This window comes from Bactrocera latifrons, unplaced genomic scaffold, assembly GCF_001853355.1.
Source record: "Bactrocera latifrons isolate USDA-ARS-PBARC rearing strain unplaced genomic scaffold, ASM185335v1 scaffold_161, whole genome shotgun sequence".
In the NCBI taxonomy this organism is placed as follows: domain Eukaryota; kingdom Metazoa; phylum Arthropoda; class Insecta; order Diptera; family Tephritidae; genus Bactrocera; species Bactrocera latifrons.
The window spans coordinates 647,778-661,683 of NW_017535086.1; the positions used below are offsets into that span (position 1 = coordinate 647,778).

The 13,906-nt window shown below is 36.5% G+C and overlaps 1 protein-coding gene across 1 annotated transcript in view; it reads right to left on the reverse strand.

Annotated features, from left to right (window-relative positions):
* Nucleotides 1-2,254: 2,254 nt before the first annotated feature.
* The window catches only part of LOC108966482 (nucleolysin TIA-1-like), a 58,064-nt gene continuing 46,412 nt past the window's right edge, over nt 2,255-13,906 (reverse strand). Inside the window, exons 4-6 of the mRNA XM_018929412.1 lie at nt 8,000-8,350; nt 7,376-7,535; nt 2,255-2,517 (exon numbers count right to left, since the gene is read on the reverse strand). Of these exons, the coding sequence (XP_018784957.1) occupies nt 2,476-2,517; nt 7,376-7,535; nt 8,000-8,350 (553 nt within the window). The 3' untranslated portion in view covers nt 2,255-2,475. The remainder of the gene's footprint in view (nt 2,518-7,375; nt 7,536-7,999; nt 8,351-13,906) is intronic.

Genomic DNA, 13,906 nt, shown 5'->3' on the forward strand with positions numbered 1-13,906 from the left:
AATTAGAATTTACGCATATTTTTACTATTGAAGCTTGCAAATATTGCAAAGCAACTCTGGTGAAAAGTAACACGCAGCAGAATTCGTCACTACAACGCACACATATGAATGTATTTTTTGTTTATCCATATGTTGAGTAGGTTTATCAAAAAAAAATTGTTATTGGTTTGGTTAATATTGCATTAGCAGATAATTTATGTGTCGGTATTATTTAATACATATTTATTTACGGGAAACAGTACACACATGTGCATTTTAGTTCATTGTTTATTTGGTATTCACCTGTACTAAGCATGGTCGAATGGACTTTTGTATATCAGGGGATGTGTGTACCTTTGACCTCCGTTCCATTCCATTTGTAAATTAACTTAGCTCAATTTTTTTCGAAAAGAGCCATTTAGATTAGGAAGAGGAAGACCTCCACTCCGTTGGAAGGACCAAGTGGAGAAGGACCTGGCTTCACTTCGAGTATCTAATTGGCGCCACGTTACGAAAAGAAGAAACGACTGGCGCGCTGTTGTTAACTCGGCTATAATCGCGTAAGCGGTGTCTACGCCAATCAAGAAGAAGAAGAAAATCTTAGCGGAATGGCTATCTTTCATTTTATGTGCCTAATGTTTCACAAACTTGGTAATTATTTTGCTATTTTCAAACTTTTGGTAAGTTGGTATAGTTTTTGCTAATATTTCATAAAAATGTGTCTTTACGTCCCCGCATTTTTTTGTTTTTTGCTTCTGGTTGTCCGCTTAACAGATTGTACTTAATCAACATCAAAAATGTGCATGGTTAATGGCGATGTCCGCTTAATAGGGTATCCATATTATTAAAATCGGTTCAGTAGCTTAGGATTTCAGCGCGGACAAACAACGTGACACGTACTTTTTATATATAAAAATAAAGTTAATTTAAGGCTGAGATATGCTGACGACATATATTTTCGTATCAGAGCTACAGTTAGGACCTGGAAGAACTTCACATCTTCACCAACAGGCAAATGCAATACAAGATAGTGACTATTTGTTGGGAGTTTTTAGGCGCTGAGCCTCTTTGCAGAGAGAATAACGCCAACAAATGCATTTCTGATAACTCTGAGCTTTTGCATAACACATCTTCTTAGATGACAGAAAATGTAGACTTCAATCTCTCAAAGATAAACGCACGGTTTCGCTAAATCCATGAATAAATATTTCCTTTGTGTGTCGAGTTCGTCGATTATAAGAAAAATCATCTCTGTGATGTTCATTGAACACATTTGTGATGCGAAAATTGCCATAAGTTATTTTTTTATTAGTTTTGTAGGATGAAGACCAGATTCGTTTACGCTGATAAACCCTGAAAGAATCAATTTCTGAAAATAAAATATCGATGAACTTGGTCATGCTTACAAAAACTTAATTTTTGTTGGAAGTCTACCGGACTAAGACGTAAAATCTGTAGGTCAAATTAATAGAAGCACCTGCTGCTTTCAATATAGTAATACAAAATAAGAAATAAATTATGGTTAATAAGTACTAATAAAGAGATAACACAAATCTTTTTAACATGAACAGGCTAATAGACTTTCTCGCTAACCCATTACTCACTCCAACCTAACATGTGATCGCTACTCAAACATTGTGCGTGTCTACTTCAACATTCAAGACTCCTTTTGCATATTTATATGCACCTTATAAGTAAGTATGTCTAAATGCAGTTATTTGCATAACGGTAGCATTTTGTATATTTGCCTCCACTTACGGCACTAACGTTTGCATATTAGCCACTGTGTGTGCGCCAACATTGCAAATACGAGTACATATCTATCAATCACACCATAAGAATATGATATTTCACACTTTTCACTTACTACTACTGCTCATTACTAACGACAAACACACACACACACACGTGCGTACAAAATATACTTATGTACATTTGTAAAACTCCAAATTTTACTTTGTTGTAACTGTTTTGCACTTTAACTGTAAATATCCTATTTATATTGTGGCTTCATTCCTTATACAAGTCAATTAAATGTGTTTGTTGCTGTTGTGCTGTCTGTTGATGCTGCGGGGAGTAATCGTTGTTTGTTACCTGCTGAAATGTCCAATATTGTTGTTGTTGGTGCTGCTGCTGCAACTGGTGTTGACTGTGTGGCTGCTGTTGTTGTTGGTGTTGCTGCATGTGATACTGCTGCTGCTGCTGCGCCGGCTGTTGGTGCTGGTGCTGCTGCTGCTGCACACCGCATTGCTGGTAATGCGTTAGGTGTTGTTGTTGCACTGCATTTTGCGGCTGCACCGCCAATATAGCGGTACCCGCTGCATTTGTTGTTGTTGTCGCGGTTGCCGCTATCGGTGCAATAGCTGTTGGCAGCGGCGCCTGTATGGGCGGTGCCACAGTGACTTTGGTGCAGGCACATAAAGTTGTTGTTGTTGCTGCAGCGTTGGCAGCATTTGTTGCTCCATTTGTTGTTGCAAATGCGGGCCATCATGGCAGCTACACTAGCAGGCTCGGTGCGAGCCATTCGTCTTCAGCAAGCTGCAGTTTTATGGAAAGAGAGAGACAGAGAAAAATTGAGCAAATATCGTATTCAAATGTTACGTATACGCCAAGGGCGACATGTTTCAAAGGAGTTCTTATAGCGTGTTTCTTTTTTTTTTTTTGTTTGCTTCGATCTGGATATTTTATATTATTTGTTTTGTGTATTATTTGTACTTTTAGCGGTTTTTTATTGTCTACAATTTGGAAAGCTGTAAGACCTCAGGTAATAAGCAAAAGCGAATTGTTATGAGCAACAAGTGATGATCATTTCTAAGCCATGGCCAAACTGCTGGTTTATTTATTATCACAACAAATAAATATTTCGGTTATTTAAGAATTATATGTAATTATAAACATTTTGAATACTATTTGTATACCCTGAATAGGACATACAATATAATTTTTGATACGAAATTTGTAACACCCAGTAGGTAATTTCGGAGACCCTTTTAGCGTTCGTGACAAACATTATATATCATATATAAGCGATTAGAGTCAGGTTTGTCTTTCTCCCAATCTGAATATATTTCAGTTCTTTAGTTTTGAAACTATGATTTGGAATTTGCCACACCTTCCCGAAGATACTGCTCATTTGTCGGTTCTGCCAATATCATACCAGTATAGGATATCGCTGTCATACAAACTGATCGATAAAAATTATGATAAAAGCATCTGTGAAAGATCTCTTTTTCCTATTTAATATCTTAAATTCGATCTTTTTCAATTTCTTCGAAAATGAAATAAGTGTGCGATCGTACCATTGCTTTCTAACTGAATTTAATAGCCGACTGCTTTTTGTGCCTTTTGTCTTCACTGCTCAATAAAGACATCAATGTGACGCGCTGTTGTTAAGCAACCACTTTCGTTGTCTCTGCTCGGCTTTTGTACGAAACTAGTAATGTACGTCTACATATAAGTGTGGACTTGTATGCACATTAGGAAGTGTTAGAATTTTTTAAATCTTTGATGGTGCTATTGCAAATTTTGCTTTTGAAACATTACATTACTTTCAAAACAGTCTGAGCACGAATGTAGAGTGTTAGGTTCAGAGCATTTTTGTTGCTAAAATGATTCAGGATATTACATACTGGCAATTACAAACATGTTCCTTGTGATGTCAATATTAAATAAACCTTATAAAAATACAGATATCGAAGAACCGCCTTCAACCTTGCACAAATCAGCTATTATTGATAACCGTGCTAATAACTTTTCTCGTTAGTAAAAAAGGAGCAATAAGGGAGTTGTATAACATTAAAGAAATTTCCAGTTTGGGCTGTCGCAGCAATTTGATATTGGAATCACTAGATATCTGTGAGGCTACAAGAACCTCGCGACCACTTCGGAGACATTTTTTTAAAACACAGAGGACCTTCTCTTAAGTTAAAAAACTGTTGAAAACCCAAAACGCTATTTGATATGAAATTCCGAAACGATGCAACATGTTGTCTGCTTTTTGCTTTGTAACTTCGCACAGAAACAGACTACCCCTAGTGTTGTGTCACAAAAGAAACCACAGAAAATAATTGCATCAAAAGCAAGGTGAAAGTGAATAGTGAAATAAACAACAACAATGCTAACTGAATTCTCTTATCTACCAACAACAAGAGAGCGGCAGGTTCTTTGTGCAGCAACAACAAAACTGAAATGTGCAAAATGAAGCGAGTTTTACATACATACATGCATGCAGGCGTACATGTGTCTCAAAGGCGTGTAGGCGCTAAATCGGCTTCTCGCCTGATCGCCTTTCAATTGCAAATACCGAACAAATGAATGAACGATTGCGCGAGAAAATGGAGGTTGGTAGCAATGGTGTGGTTTTAGGAGGCTTGGCAAAGTACTACATATGTACATATATGTGTAGATTCATGAATTTGAAGGTTGAATTTGGCAGCCCTGCTGGAAAGTACTTAAGGTGAGCTAATTCCTTGTTTAATTAATTTGATATAAAAGATATTTATCATTGCAAATCCATTAGTGCATACGGCAATATAACTACAATGAAAATAGCACGTGAAGGCGCTGCTAAATTGAATCGTATTTAAAAACTTGTATTTATTAACCGAATTTTACTTAAATAATCTTTGTATAATCACCTTCAGAGCATATTACTTTAAATAAAAATATAGCCATAAAAAGATGGCAGAAAATTTCGGCCTACCATTACTCATTATGCTCAAGAGACATTAGAGAATCATAAAATAATTAAGGTTCCGCTGAAAACAATCATTTGCTATTACAATGGACAATAATAAGAAAATAGTTCATATTGCGAAATTAATGTTAAAAAAGCCTACTTCTCACCATGCACCTGATTTTAGCAAAACAGTTTACCCTTTGTACATATTTACTTATATTTGATTTTTAAACATTTTATAATAAATATTTTTCGTTTCTATAATATATGAAAAGACGACAAGAAATCATAATTGTAAAGTTGCTTAAAAAGGTCTTCACTTTTGTAAGCCGAATTTCTTCTTCAGCCTTTGTGTTTATAAAGGATTGATATACACATATACTTCTATTATATTTCGAATAAAGAATCATATTAACAAGTATAGAGGACCTAAATTCGGGTACAACTGAACATTTTTTACTCTAGAAACCTGCCAGAATCAAGCAAGAATCAGCAACGAAAAGTTGCGGCGAACCTTTATATTAAGTTTCTATTTTACTATCCACCCGATTTTATCAATTTTTGCCAGGAATTATTGACCCAATTCAAAACATTTTCGACGTATAGACATATTGTTTTCCAGAAAGGATTATCCTTGAACCTCAACTATGTAGCTCATACCTAGGCTGATATTTGCGGTAGAAAGTTAACTAAAGTTACTTGGGTCCAAATATTCAGTACCTAGAGGCTTGAACAGTTTTATTTGGATTTGAGCAATTTTTAATGGTATACTTTAAAGGCATTATTCATGCAAAGTTTTGTACCGTTATATTAATTGCTCTTGATTTGCACCCTGGAAAGTGAAGAGTTAAACAGAATAAAATTTGTTTATTTGAAAACAAAGGCGTGGGTATAGTGCGATTTCGTCAATTTTGCTCTATTACATAGGAACATCAAAAGAATGTCATGTACTAAATTTGGTTGAAATCGGTTAGGAACCGATTTTTATACCTACGTGTTTATAAAGCCCGCTGTTTTAGTATTTTTTTAACAGTACCGTTATATATAGCATTAGCAGTACGAGTTATACGATGATATTGATAAAGTTCAGCAAATAAAAAGACAAGTGCTAGACTGGCTAAGTCATGTCGTCGGAATTAATGAAAGCACTCCAGATTTGAAGTTGTTTGATACACTTTCCATTGGTGGAAGCAGATGAGAGCAAAGACCTACACTTACGCTTGATAGTGGCACTATCATAAAACCCCCCTTTCTATTGGTGGAAACACAATCTTCACAACCTTCTCTGGAAGCGAACTTTCCACCATCAAAATCATTCGCAAAAGACAGGTTGAAAGGTGCAGTCATCAGTGCTAGATCCAAATTTAAAGGATGGAGACATATGAACCTGCTTCCCGGAACTTCTAGCCACTATGCATGGTACACAATTAATCTCCTGAGGCCAAACTGCTTCTAGGCAATTGCTTCTTTCAGAAACTTCATTTTTTGACAAGTATGGCTTTAAGAAAGCAGCTTATAACTAATAGTACCCTGCCAACCGGAGCAAATATTTAGAAAAACCTTTTCGACTTGATTCGACCAGCATTGAGCAATAATGCATCAAGCAGTCACGAAACTGTCTAAGAAGTGGCTTTAGTGCAAATATTTGGTTTTCCAACGATATAAAGAGTAGCCCGTACGCTATTATACAAAACGAGATACAGATTACTGAAGCCATCTATTATAATTGAGTTCATTCTAGTAGAGCTTATGGCTCAAACACCGTCAAGTGGAGCTTGAAAATTTCGCTAAATCATCAATTTATCACTTCATCGAATTTTTTTTTCAGCTTTTTTGTTTGGAATTTGGAATCCCTCTCTGGTGAATGGTACGATTGTAGTAAATCTTCGTGATGTTTCGTATCTGAATTGCTCAGATACTGAAAGAAAGACTATTCGAACTTATGCCTTTTATCTAAGACTTCCAGATACCTTATGTTCCATGGTTTTTTAAATTTTTTTTTTTTTTTTGATAAATGAATAACATGAATTACAAAAAAAAAAAAAAACTGTTTGTCACCAAATGTTTCAATATTTAATATTTGAACTTTCTTTGTTGTCAACACAACTGAGTATCAAACATTGAGTGCCATTGGGGTGAGGCCATTTAGGCCAGCAATGTCAACGTGCGATCAACCGGCTGTAAAAAAGTTAAGTTCTGCACTCAAACCTTAATGCCATGTCTACAGGTATTTCTAAGTGAATGCCAGTAAATGTACCGTTATTGTTGGTTACTGTGCGATTTGTGGCAATATCATTCGCACAAAGAACGCATTGAAATCGAATTGTAAGCGTAAGCATTGAATCGCTCTTGTCGCATAATATGTTGCACAACTCCTGGCTTGCCACAAGTGTGCATGTACGTTGGATTTGCAGTTAGTTCTGTACTAAGAGTGCAGTGGGAGGCAGCAAGGCGTACACTGCACTAAAGAGTTCACTAGTTCAATATGTCAGCAGCCAGTGCTGCTGTGATAAGTGGTCGGCGTTGCTGAGTTTTGTGGCACACAAGCTCGTATGAAATACATATGTATATGCGAGGTTCAACCGGTAAAGCAGAAAGGCGGAAAAACGTTTCGATGGCAGCTTGTTGTTTTTATAGCATTCTAAATCGTTTCTATGACTTTTGTGTAGATTTTTTTTTTGTATTTAAATATGCGTGTGTTCATGTGTGTGGACTCACCTGTGGACTAACCTGAAACTGTTGCATGGGATAGGCGACAACGCCGGTGGCTTGTGGCAGACCGCTGCCGACGCTTTGTGCAATTTGTGGAGCGGTGGCGCCCGCTAACGGCGCTTGTGGTGGCACACTTTGCCAAGTGCCGGGAATTTGCACGCCCATGCTAGATTTGTGGATGAAGAGAGCGGAATAAAAATTATTTAAAAAGAAAGTTTTTATGTAAATTTTTTTTTATTTATTTATGCATATACTATACATAGTTATTTTTTAATAATAGCTTTTATTCAGAAAATATTTGAGCTAATACACGCTTCTGGGGAATTTATTATTTTGCACAATCTTCTCTGTCCGTATACAGTTTACTTATGTATTAGGGAGTTTCTTAAAAATACACAAAAATATCTTTTTTTTTTATTATACTCGCCCTAATGCTCTATAATAGTTTCGCTGTTGAGTTTAAATTTCAAAGTATCCTTTCAAAATATATTTTTTTTACATTTAAGAACCTCCCTAATACACTGTAAACATCCATATTTTTATACTTTCTCTACCGTAAACCATTCACTGCATATGCGCCTTAACGATATCAATTTAACTACACTCAGTTATAAAAATGTCTATCTTTACCCCATATATCCTTGTTGGTAGCCAGCAAATTGTCCGTAGGTTGTAAATCCTTGCATGCCTTGCAAAAATTGTCCCGGTTGTAGGGCGTTGGCGGGCGTGGGCGCAGCTGTGGGATATGTCGGTGCTGGTGGATACCAATAGCCGGCCACTTGTTGCCCATATGCGGCTGCCGCTGCCGCCGCTGCTGCTGTGCCGAATGGGAAGCCGGGGCTTAGTGCTTGCCCGGCGATGGCCGACATGTGATTGGGGTCGCCGCTCTCTTTGCCCCACGCACACTTTACTGGCTGTTGATTGATTTCGGTATTGTGTACGCCGACAATGGCATGGGTGGCGGCCTCTTTGGTGGAGAAACTGCAACGAATTATTTATGACGTATTTAAAAGAAATATATTAAGATGATTATTTTTAAGACTTGTCATTTGATTTAAGGCAATAAAAATACTTGTACTTTCCTTGGTTGAAGAGTATGTTTTAGGTTTATTGAAGTAAAATTTTTATTCAATGCAGTACATAGTATATTGGAATTTTATAGTACACTATATACATATAGGATAATGAAAAGGAAATATATAATGATACAATTTGAGGATTGGTATTGTATTTGTGTCTTTTGAAGTAATTATTTATGATTAATCAACTAAAAGGGCTATAAAATTTAAAAAGGCAAACACTTATCGCTAGTTATATCAAATAAAAGGGGCATATGCCTCTCAGAAAAGGTAAAAAAAATTCATCTAATCCGATATTCTTAAATATATACGATACGATATTCAATACTTTTTTAAGGCAAGTTTAATAAAAGTTTCTGCTATCGCACATTATGTAATTTAATCGTGGTCAAGCTAACAAATCTATTTTTGAAAGTCCAATGATAAGTTATAATGAAGAAATTTTCTACGCAAGGTTGAGTAAGACAATATATTTCTTACATCCATATGTGTTACTCTCAGCAAAAAAGAATAAGATTTTTTAGTTTAAATTTCACTTGAAAACCATCCAATAATTTCTTTTCTATGTTGGCATGACTGTAAGTGACTTTTGTGTTAAATGTCAAACCAAAATCATCATTAGCAATTAGTATACGCTTTTTTTTTTTGAATTACATGAAGTGCATAAAGTGAATCACGTCCAGGATGGCCATCAACATCAGATGATGATCAACACATCAATAAAATAAAGTTATTGGTACTTGACAATCGACGATTAATAGCCGAGATTTTATTGCCATCGTTGAAATATGGGAAGGGTCTAAGGCAATCACGCAATTCTTTCGAAGAACAGCATAACGTTAACGTCTGTGACACAATGCTTTTCGACTATCAGGATGACGTGAAACGTATTATTTCCGGCGACGAGGCTTAAATCTATGCTTGCGACGCGGAAACAAATGATTTATCCGCCAAATATCGAAGCAGAGGTTAGGCGAAGCCAAAAAATCATGTCAAATCTGGTCAAAATTCAAGTGTAACTTGAGAGTTTTCTCCGATTATCGAGGTGTGGTGCACGTCAAATTCCTTGTGAGAGTTTGAGTGTCACGACATAGATTTTGAATAATAAATTGAGAATTTTAAAATTATGAAAAAAGTAGTATAGTACTTTGATCATAGTATTATATTAGAAGAGTATTCTTAAAATAATTTAGAGCTTCATTTTGTTTCAAGTCCAAGCATTTAAAGAAAAATAGCTAACTTTTGTCGGTTTTTAATATAATATTCATTTTAATCATCATATTTTAAGGTCACGAAATTTTTATCGTGATATATACTACTGTGATGAAATTAGAAGATGAATTTTGTCCATTTTATTTCCTTCAAAGTATTCCCTTCCCGCTGTAATACACTTATGCCTATGAATTTTCGAGTCATTATAGCACTTGAAAAAATCCTCCGTCGTGATGGCAATCAGAGCCCTCTTCAATTTTTCATATCCTCTATTGGGTCAAAACGGCATCCAAGGAGTGGTCATTTGTTGAATAGCCAGAAGTTACACGAAGGTAAATCAGGCGAATGCGTTGGTTTCGGAACGATATTAGTTCATAATCTCGAGAAATGATCACGGATAACAAATGCAGTATGAGATGGTGCATTATCGCATTTCTTTGTTCAACACATTCAGACATAGTAAGTATCGAAGAATTCACTTTTAAAGCTTCACAAAACGACGCGTATCTCAAATACTAATAAATAATATATTTTGATGTGAAATTCAGCATAGATGTCACTAACAAAAAAAAAATTTACGGATTCGAAAAACACTCAAAGTATAATGTTAAAAGTCAACTTTCAATTTTATCACAGTAATATAACGAAAATATTATGAACTCAGAAAATACGCAAAAAATCAAAAACTTTCCATTAAATGAAACCTACACGAAATTAAACTTAAGTAACTGAAGTAACAGCAGCATTAACTATAAAAGTTCTGGGAATTAAATCTCAAACTCAAAAGACTGGAGAAAAAATTGCTCGTAATTTACTAGATTGCTTTTTAGATGCCACTTATTTAAAGTCGATATGCATGCGGGATACACTTCTTTCTGCATATTAATAGCTTTCATTTTCCCCACTTACATAAGGAGGACAACACTGAAAATAACAACAACAACAACGTTGAAGTGTTCACGGTATTAGCAGTTAGCAGAGCGAACAAAGCGTGAAAGTTGTGCAATCGGCCAAGGGATTCGTGACTCGCTCAATCTCAGTGCATCAGTGCAACGGTGCAATGCGGCCTTTTGTGTCAACATGACAGCTGCACATATCCTTCAACACGTACATGCATACGTATACTTGAATATGTGTAGATATAGATGATTATTGAAGTGCACTGGTTGGACTGGTTCTTGGGAAATTATAAGATTTCGGGAATCTACCAAATATTGATAGCTTTAAAGACCCAAAATCTTTCTCTTCTTACTAATTTTTGGCTCTTCAGGGAAAAACTTACTAAAACTTATATTTTAATATGTATGTAACTAAAAGTTTATATTATGGACCAGTACTGTTCCAAATTGAATTAGTCCCTTATTGTGCCACATAGATTTGTATTAACTCACCACTGGACACACCATACATATGTTGCTGCTGTAAAGCTGTTGCAAGCATTGCTGTAGTAAAATCAAAAGCATTACCAACGGCTTCGGTAGCTACAACAGCAGCTAGCGCCCTCGGTATTTGAAGTCTCCAAGCTCATTATGTCGGCAAACACAGCAAGACAATGCAACACAATAGTCGAACAACACCAACAAACAATGGGGAAAATAAAATTCGGAAAAAAGCTAAAAACAATACAACAAGCTGCAACAACTGACTTAACAATAAAATGACTACAACAACACACACATACAAGTGAATACACTGCGCCATACAGCTAACTGTAAGTGGGGTGAATATGAACTCAAACTGTAAAACAATAACAACACAATGCTGTAAAGGGGCACGCGCACACTGGCAGCTAATCTAGGAATACAACAATAAATAAGTTTCCGATAATGTTGTTTGAGGGATGCAAAGGGGGGAAAAACTATTGGACCTAACTTTAAAAAGCGCGATAGGAAGGGAGGAAAGTATAGTCGTGTCATATAGAATCAGCTGAACTTATTTAGAATCAGTGATCACTTCTATTAAGGATTTCTTAAAAGATCTTAAACATTTACTTAGATATAGATGAGATTTCTGTAGTTTCTGCTACGAGGAACAATAAAACTGCTTAACATGTAAAACCTGAATCGATTTTAAAGATTTTTTCGGACTTTGCCGTAATAATGTCAAGAAGATACCGGGTGTCATCTGTTTGTAATTTTTAATACAATAATTTTTGTTCGATGAGAAACACCGTAATATACGTACCAAAACAAAACTTAATTCAACAATACCGTTAAGGTAAATGCATAATTTCAAAATTTCTAAAAATGTATTTTTTTCGCTTCCATAGGACATTCGTATCTGGCGTGTTAGTATAGACCAGGCATACTCACGCTATAGCTCATTTAGCTTCGTTTGGCTTCGAAAAAACATCTCTTAGAGCAAATACAGCATTTTTAAGAGCAACACGCAAAATGACCAGAGCAAGCGATTTAACATGCGCAGGCGACATCTGACTTACGGTAGATTGCTCGAAGCTAATGACACAATCGTCATTCATTCACTGCTGACTAACATGAATTCGCAATCACTGAACTTTGTCAAACACTGCTTTGTTGTTAGTTCAGTAAAAATGTTTGGGTCGAAGAATATGTGGTCACTTCTAAAACTATATTGCTGTAATTTTTATTGATATTGGAGTCCTTGTCTCCGAAATCAAATTTTTTGGTCACCTTGTCGTAACCCAACTCCATGTTATAATGCCACAAAAATTTGTTGTAGAAATGAGTTTCAACCGTTTTATGGCTCATTACACTACTTTGATGAAATCGCTACTAGAAATTGACATGGGGAACAGCAAGTCAAAAAGAAGGTTTCAATTTTGGCCTCAACTTCTTCTTTACTGGCGTAGATACCGCTTACACGGTTTTAGAAAAGTTAAAACAGCGCGCTAGCCATTTCATCTTTCGCAACGTAGCGCCAAATGGAAATTCTTAGTGTAGCCGGGTCATTATCCAGGTGTCCTTTCCAACAGAGTGGGAGGACTTCTCTTTCCTCTGCTTCTCCCGGCGAGTAATGCGTCGAATACTTTCAGAGCCGCAGTGTTTCAGTGCATTCGGACGACATGACCTTGCGAGCCTTGCCGTTGTCTTTAAATTCGATGAACTATAACAATGTCGTCGTATATCTCGAACAGCTCATCGTTCCACCGAATGCGATATTCGCCGTGGCCAACGAGCGAAGGACCATAAATCTTTCGCAGAACTTTCTCTCGAAAACTCGCAACGTCGACTCATCAGTTGTTGTCATCGTCCAAGCCTCTGCACCATATAGCAGGACTGGAATTATGAGTGACTTATAGAGTTTGGTTTTTGTTTGTCGAGAGAGGACTTTGCTTCTTAATTGCCCACCCAGTCCGAAGTAGCCCCTGTTGGCAAGAGTTATCCTACTTTGGATTTCCAGGCTGACATTGTTGGTGATGTTTACGCTGGTTCCAAGATAGACGAAATTATCTACGACTTCAATTTTATGACTGTCAACAGTGACGTGAGTCGCGAGTACGACGACTGTTTGTTTGATGACAAGAGATATTTCGTCTTGCACTCGTTCACTGCCATACCAATTTGCTTTGCTTCCTTGTCCAGTCTGGAGAAAGAAGAACTAACGGCGCAGGTGTTGAGGCCGATGATATTGATATCAGATGGATACTTCTTCAGATGGATACCTGCTATGCGAACTTCTTCATGGTCGGGCAATGGAACATTTGCTCCATCGTCGTCGGTTGGGGAATCGGGTTTACTATCTCATTTTCCACTAGTACCACAGTTTTTGAGATACTGATTCGAAATTTTCATCTCATAAATAGGTTTTGAGGTAATGGTGTAATCTCTGAAGAAATTATTCAGTTCGAATCACTATGGCCCGGATAACGAAGTAAGTTCGTGTAAGTAATGTTTTGTATTTGTGAAGGATATTCTAGCTTCGGTGCAACCATCGAATTTTCATCGCATAACACGGGATTTTTGTAAATAAGTGGCCAATATTGGAATATATATAGAAAACGAAGATGCCTATAGCCTTGACAAATACGAGAAGAACTGTGCTCCGTCTTCAGACCACGGATATGATATTGACTCACCAGAAGCTCCGGAAACTTGGTTGGGAGCGGAATGATTTTGATGTTGAATAATTCGAATCGAGAGGAGCTGGTTAAAATCGGCTAATCTCATTTCGTGAAAGTGGCTATAAGAACGATACTAATTCTCAAACAAAATTATTGATTATAAGAAAAATATGATCGCTAACACAGTTGAACAAATTTAAGTTT